Here is an 8065-nt window from a genome sequence, read left to right as displayed (position 1 = left end):
ATAAAATATACAATATCTTGTAATAACATTATTCACAAAATGACCTTGTATATGTTATACACCCATACAGACACACACACATATATATTCCTCATTGTGTATGAAATTGTCTATTTTCTCTCTATATAGAGATGTGCATATCCATATATCAGTATATCTACCTATCCATCTATCTATATCTATTTACCATCTATCTATTATCTATCATCTATTCTCCATCAAGCGTGATAACAATTATTCGAAGATTTTGATGTTTTTGCTTACTCGTATCTAATTAATGCATCAGACTCTTACAGTTCGTTTTGTTAAAAATCTCTTTAGGAAATAAAATATTATTGTTTTATTTATTTCTGAAGTTCTCAGTTTCACATTAGCTGTCCCTGAGGAAAAAGGACAATTTATTTATTGAATGTAAATAGATTTATTCTCTATATTCTGTAATAACCTAAATGTTAAGAGAATAGATAAATGTAATTTTAGAACTGAATTACTTTTCTGTACACCTGAAACTAATACAACATTGTTAATGATACTCCAGTAAAAAATAAAAATTAAAAAAATAAAACGTAGTTGCAATTGTGTACATCTCTGAAAAGTTGGTTGACATGGTCTCATGAATCAAAAACAGAATGTGATATCTTGTATAAATCTCAGTAATTATTATCATATAAAATTTTATTTGCCTAATAGAACTATGTGCACTTAGATATATTGAATATTAAATACAACACAAGCTTTTGCAAATGGATTTGTATTTTATAAAGTGATGATTAATAAAATGTTATAAAGAAAAACATGGAAAAATATATAGAGAATGATAATTTCACAGTGTACTAGTACACTCTGAGTTTCTTTCTAAGTATTTGAGTGGGTAATTTTACTTATTGAAAACTGTTATGGTGAAAAAATAGCCCATGATATGTGCATCCAATTACAAGTTTGTAAATCTTGGGAAACATTATGAAAGCATTTATATCTTTGATTTTCTTATCTCTAAAGCCAAGATTGATAACACTGAACCAACCAGGAAAGTAATGGTTGTCTTCACTTGCGCTAGTTAAAGAAACACTGGTCTAACTGAATCACCTCAGTAGAAAAGAATTCTATGTGGTCATTCTGTAAAGAATTCTATGAGCATATAAATAGCAACATCTTATTATGATAAATTTTGTAAATGATTTGTTTTCCCTCCTACACAAGCTAGAGTAAAATATAAGTATTTTATGGATTATATAGAGATTATATATGGATTATATATTTTATGGATTATATTGGAGAAGGAAATGGCACCCCACTCCAGTACTCTTGCCTGGAGAATCCCATGGATGGAGGAGCCTGGTGGGCTACAGTCCATGGGGTTGCAAAGGGTTGGACACAACTGAGCGACTTCACTTCACTTTACTATGATAAATTTTGCAAATGATTTATTTTCCCTCTTACACAAACTAGTGTAAAATATAAGTATTTTATGGATTATATAGAACACATTACATAAATTAAAAACAATTTACTTTTCCTTGAGAATTTCTAAAACTCCTATTTTATATGCCGTTTTATAAAGCTAGCATACTTTGTCTTCTATCATGATGTCAAAAAGGATTTAAAGCTTAATTTCTTGGGCTTGTCCAAGTGTGCCCCATATTACATTTTCAGCAAATGTATTTTAAGTTATTCAGTTTATGAGTAAATAAATATGTAAATGTTGAGATACATTCCTTCTGTACCTACTTTGTTTAGATTCCTATCATAAAAGGGTGCTGACTTTTGTCATATGTCTTCCCTGCATCTATTGCAATAATCATATATGTTTTTCCTTAATTCTGCTAGTGTGGCATATTGCATTAATTGATCTGTACATGTTTAACTATCCTTGAATCTCAGGGGTAAATCCCACTTTATTTAAGATTATGCTTATGTATGATTATTTGATATATAGTCATTTAATGGCGTATGATTATTTAATGAGTTGTTGAATTTATTTTGATTGTATTTTTGAGGAATTTTGCATTTACTATCAAAGGAATGCTGTTGCTGTTGTTGTTGTTTAGTTGCTCAGTCATGTCTAACTCTTTCGCAACCCCATGGCCTGTAGCCCGCCAGGCTCCTCTGTCCAGGGGATTTCCCAGGCTTGCCATTTCCTTCTCCTGAGGATCTTCCTAACCCAGGGATTGAACTCACATCTCCTGCATTGGCAGGAGATTCTTTACTACTGAGCCATTAGGGAGGCCCAATATTTACCTGTAACATTCTTTTCTTTTAGAGTTCTTGCCTAGCTTTGGTATCACAGTGATATTGGCATCATAAAGTAAGTTTGGGTGTATTTTTGTTCTTCAATTTGGGGGGAAGATTTTCAGAAAGAATCATGTTAAATTTTCATTAAATGCTTTGTAGAATTTACCAGCGATTTATCCAGGCTTGGATTTTTTTCTGTATGAGTTTTTTTTTTTTTTTTTATGACTGATTTAATTCTTCAAGATTGCCAGGAGAAACATCAGCCATCTCAGACATGCAGATGATGCCACCCTAATGGCAGAAAGTGAAGAGGAACTAAAGAGCCTCTTGTTAGGGGTGAAAAAGGGAAGTGAAAAAGCAGGCTTAAAATTTTACTCTATTCTCTCCCTGCCAGTAAGCTCTATAATGTCATGTTTTCATGCTGCTATTTAGTGAACTTTAATAACTCCCTCTATCATTTCATGTTGGGCAGCTTTGTAGTGGTGATGGATACTCTCAGTTCCTGTTTGGGAAGTTCTTTCTCCTTCATTTCTGAAATACAGCTTCAGTTAGTATTCTTTGTCAGTAGGTACTATGTTGTTGTTCTTTGAGTACTTTGAATATGTCATCCCATGTTGTCTTAGCCTGCAATGTTTTTCTAGACTGCCATTGATAGCCTTATGGTGGTACACGACAAGTTGCTTTTCTCTTGTGATTTTCTTTTGTTATTTATTTAATTTATTTTTGGCTATGCTGAGTCTTCACTGCTATTCAGACTTTTCTCTAGTTACAGTGAGATGGGGCTACTCTCTAGTTGCAGTGTGCAAGCTTCTCATTGTGCTGGCTTCTCTTGTTGCTGAGCACAGGCTCTAGAGAATGTGGGCTTCAGTAGTTGTGGTAATTGGACTCAGTAGTTTCAGGTCCTGGGCTCTAAAGCACAGGCTCAATAGTTGTGGGGCACAGGCTTAACTGCTCCATGGCATGTACGGTTTTCCTGGATCAAGGATCGAACCCATGTCTCCTGCATTGACAGGTGTGTTTTTTTTACCACTGAGTCACCAGGGAAGCCTGGCAATTTTCAAAATAGTATCTTTGCCTTTAATTTTGGACAGTTTGACTCTAATGTGCCTTTGTGAACATCCCTTGATAATCAGCTTATTTGCAGTTCATTGGAATTCATGAATCTAGATGTTCATTTCCCTTCTCAGAAATGTGAAATTTCTAATCCTATTTCTTTTAAAAAAAATTTGTTTATTTTTTAATTGAGGGATAATCACTTTACAGAATTTTGTTGTTTTCTGTCAAAGCTCAACATGAATCAGCCATAGGTATACATATGTCCCCTCCCTCTTGAGTCTCCCTCCTGTCTCCTTCATCATCCCACCCCTCTAGGTTGATAAAGAACCCCTGTTTGAGCTCCCTGAGACATACAGCATTATTTCTTTAAGTAAGCATTGTGTTCTTTTCTCTTTCTTCACTCTGACATTTCCCAAAATGCTTTATTTCAGTCAATGATATGTCTTAAGTCAAACAGGGTTTTTTCATTCTTTTTCCCTCTTGTTGTTGTTCCTATGACTGTATAATTTTAAAATGTCTGTCCTTGAGTTCACTGAGTCTTTTTCTGTTTTATTATATCTGCAATAGAAACTCTCTATTAAGTTTTTAGTTCAGTTATTACCTTCTTTAGCTCCAGAGTTTATGTGTATGTTTTTCACTGTTGCTTTCTGTCTTTGTTGAACTCATTTTTTCATCCATTGTTTCTGATTTTGTTTTGTTGTCTATGTTCGCTTGCAGCACAATGGTTTTCCTTAAAATGGTTATTATGAATTATTTATCAGGCTCAATACATGATAACTTTCCTACTCCTGGACATTTGCCCTTACCACATATCTGTGAACTCAGAGACTTATAAAACAATTTTTACAAGCTGCATTTCAGTCATATATTAGTACATTATAAGTGTTTCTCATATCACTATCAGAAAAAGTTATTGAAATATTTTTATATCTTTTAGAGAAAATAATCTGTAAATTATCTCTGGGTATGTAGTAGGTAGACTCCTAAACTTTCCCCATGATCTGTATCCCTTGAAGTTGCTTCTGTAATTAAGTTAACCTACAAGGTAAGAGTAAAGCAACTGTGCAGACATAATTAAAATCCAACATCAGTTAATTGTAAGTAATCTAAGGGAGATTATCCTGAGTTGGCTTTACTTAATCACTTGGTAGACCTTTAAAAGAAGACTTAGACTTTCACTGAGGTCAGAGAGACTCTTATGCTGGCCTTGAAGAAATAGGCTGACATGAAATAGTTATGTGCAAAGAAATGAATTATTTCAACAACTACACGAGTTTAGAAGATGATACTGGGCTTCACATGAAACTGCAGCCCCAGCCAGAGTCTGGATTTCTCCCTTGTGATACCTGAAGTACAACACCTAGTTTAGCTATGTCAGAATATCTACCCACACATCCTATGACATAATAAATAATTGGACTCCCTTGATAGCTCAGTTGGTAAAGAATCCTCCTGCAATGCAGGAGACCCTGTTTCAATTCCTGGGTCAGGAAGATCCCCTGGAGAAGGGAAAGGCTACCCATTCCAGTATTCTGGCCTTGAAAATTCCATGGACTGTATAGGCCATGGGATCATAAAGAGTTGGACAGTACTGAGTGACTTTCACTTTCACTTCACTTTCAATAAATAATTATTATTTAGAAATCCTAAGTTGTGTAAATTTGTTATGTAGCAAAGGAAACCTAATGCAAGGTGGATGTTAAAACAAAGTTTTAAAAGATTAAAATTTTTAAATTTAAAAATTCATATTAAGACATATTGGTTGTTCCTCATAAACACACATGAATCTCCAGGTTTGAACTTTCATTTAAATATCACTACAAGAATACCTACAGTGATGTCACACATGTGATTTATAGAAAAATATCAGAATTTGGACAACTTACAGTTTTCTATTTATAAAATTGAACATTTTTCATGAAATTACTGTGCCCAGCACATATAAGGATTAAGATATCTAAGTGTAAAAAATCAAGGCATCAAGGATTCATATTCACATTCCAATTTCCCATATATTAGGCTAATGCCAGTAAAAAAAGAAAAGAAATGGAAGGTCCCCAATTCTCCAAAATCTTGAAGAGGGGAAGAGTCCATTATAAGATGGGTTTAATAAACCTAATCATAAATCTATTCCTTTTTACCTCTTTCTCATTAAATGGGCTAATTTTGTAATAATCTTATAAATACATATTTAAACTTGTATATAATTAACTCAGTCATTCAATTTAACAAGTCAATTAATCCAAGGTGCCAATTTGGATTCAGGAAAATTCTTTGGTTTGATAAAGACAAAGCTGTTATATGTTAAAAAAAAGAAAAAAAAAACAACACAAAACATTTATCAGTGTTCTATTTAATTATGGAATTATGCGGTAATTTCATGTTGGGTAAATACCTCTAATTTCATAAGTGGTATCTTATAAAATAAGTATATAGTTGTGCATATTAGCTTGCAGTACATATTTACTCATGGTCATACTTTAAATTTTCTATAATGAAAGAAATATAATATTGGAACAAACAAGCATGCAGGTTTTTTTTTTTTTTTAAACCTTCTAAAACTTGTGTGCCTGTTCATAATTTTTTTGGGTAAAAAGATGGGTAAATATCGAGTGCTAAATTACATTGGTTAAATAAATAAATTTAAGCATAAAACAAAACTGCAAAAAAAAGTTAATTAGGCAATTTATTCTCCAGACTTGCCCCTCCCTAACACCTTCATGAATGCTCTGGCCACTTCCTTGTTTCGGAGGCTGTAGATGAGGGGATTCAGCATGGGAGTGAGGATGGTGTAGAAGGCTGATACCATCTTGTCCTGGGTAGGGGATCGGTCAGACACAGGCCGCATATATATGAACATGGCAGCTCCATAATACATTCCCACCACCATGAGGTGGGAAGAACAGGTCGCAAAAGCTTTGCGGCGACCCTCTCCAGATCCCATGCGAATGACAGCCATAATAACATGGACATAGGAAGCAATAATGACTGCTACAGGGAAAAGAAGCATAATTACACAGCAAATAAACATTAACCTTTCAAATAGCAATGTGTTAGTGCATGAGAGAGTGAGAAGGGCAGGGACATCACAGAAAAAGTGGGGTATTTCCCGGGAACCACAATATGGGAAGGACAATGCAACTGTAATAACAATTATGCCATCAAAAGAACCAACAACCCAAGAAGAAACAGTCACGAGACAACAGATCTTGTGGCTCATGAGAACTGAGTATCGTAATGGGTGGCAGATGGCAACATACCGATCATAGGCCATTGCAGCCAACAGGAAGCATTCAGATCCAAGCAGGGACACATATAAGAATATCTGGGTTCCACACCCAGCCAGAGAGATGGACTTCTTTCCAGACAAATAGTTGAAAGTCATCTTGGGTACAGTGGTACAAATAAGCATGAGGTCCATGAGGGATAGCTGACTGAGGAGCAAGTACATGGGAGTGTGGAGCTGAGTATCCAGGTAGATGAGAAGAACCATGATAGTGTTTCCCATGAAGGCCACTGTGAAGATGCCCAAGACCAGAGAGAAGAGGAAGATGTGGGTGGGACTGTGATCAAAGATTCCCAGCAAGATGAAGTTAGAGCTTAAAGTATGATTCTCCCATGCCATGATGAATATATTCACTGTGGAGAATACAACATGTGAGAAATCTCCAATATTTTGTTACGTAAATATCAAGGATTTTTAGCCTAGATCACCATTGCTATAATGTTTATATATAGCAAATTTTATTTCTCTGAGTATCATTTTTTTAAAATGTGTAGACAAGGGAATCCCATGGGTAGAGGAGCTTGGCAGGGTACAGTCCATGAAGTCACAAAGAGTTGGACAGGACTGAAGCAACTTAGCACAGCACATATAGGAAAATTTATTTCTCAGAGAATCGTTTTTTAAAATGTGTAGATAAGAGATATTAGACTTATTTTTAGCTTTAATGATTTGGATAAAGAAACCACATAGTTAACAGGCATATTTGTTCCATAATTAAAATACAAGTGATTTCTCAAAAGGCATATAATCTAATTTCAGCAACCAGGCAACTCAGATACGTAGTGTCGATTATCCCTTCAGAGGTCAAGAGTCATTATGAGCCATCTGAAGACTCATGAATTGCTGGGAAGTCAATGAGATTTTCTGTTACGTTTTTCTATGGAATTTAGGGTACCACTCTATGATATTAATAAAAATTCTTTCTACTAAAGTGTGGAAGAAAACATGTATGTTTAGAAATGAGATAGGATTAATCAAATACCAGGTGAAGAGAAGGGATTGAGAAACTGTTAATCAGAAGTATATCTAATAGTACATGTTGCTTGTAATAGTGAATTGTAGTAGATAAAATTTCTCACCAATATGACCAGTACTAACTCTATCTATTAAGATAAGGTGTATCCATGAAATATCCTGGTACAGGTCATTTTTCTGGAGAAGCAGATTAGAGTGCAATAGCGCAGTTCAAACACCTGGAATGAATCATTTTATCTGTGCGATCTTAGTTGATTTCTCCAAGCTTTATTTTCTACTCTGTAAAATTTGACATTTTTTATATCTATATTGTAGAGTGTTATTAAGACTAAATGAGATCATGTTTACAAAGTATGGATATTACCTGGGATATAGTTTAAATATATATATATGTATATATATTTAATACCTATGACTATATAAGTATTTTTAAATAAATAAATACTATAGGAGGGAAGAGAGATTACTCACACTTTAGACTATTCTATCTTTTCAATTTCCTTAGCCAGATTCATT

The 8065-nt window shown here is 34.2% G+C and overlaps 1 protein-coding gene across 1 annotated transcript; it reads right to left on the bottom strand.

Annotated features, from left to right (window-relative positions):
* Positions 1–5884: 5884 nt before the first annotated feature.
* LOC101110838 (olfactory receptor 2M3-like) lies at positions 5885–6913 on the bottom strand. The gene has a single exon (XM_004008749.6). The coding sequence runs from the start codon at positions 6911–6913 to the stop codon at positions 5975–5977; it is 939 nt and encodes a 312-aa protein (XP_004008798.2). The 3' UTR covers positions 5885–5974.
* Positions 6914–8065: the final 1152 nt, after the last annotated feature.

The sequence above is a fragment of the Ovis aries genome, chromosome 5 (assembly GCF_016772045.2).
Source record: "Ovis aries strain OAR_USU_Benz2616 breed Rambouillet chromosome 5, ARS-UI_Ramb_v3.0, whole genome shotgun sequence".
NCBI classification, from domain to species: domain Eukaryota; kingdom Metazoa; phylum Chordata; class Mammalia; order Artiodactyla; family Bovidae; genus Ovis; species Ovis aries.
Note: the sequence above shows the minus strand (reverse complement) of the source record. Positions and strands in the feature narration are given on the sequence as shown.

What these genes read in the sequence shown, in the direction of transcription:
- LOC101110838 (XM_004008749.6), bottom strand. Translation starts at nt 6,913, where the DNA reads ATGGCATGGGAGAATCATACTTTAAGCTCTAACTTCATCTTGCTGGGA.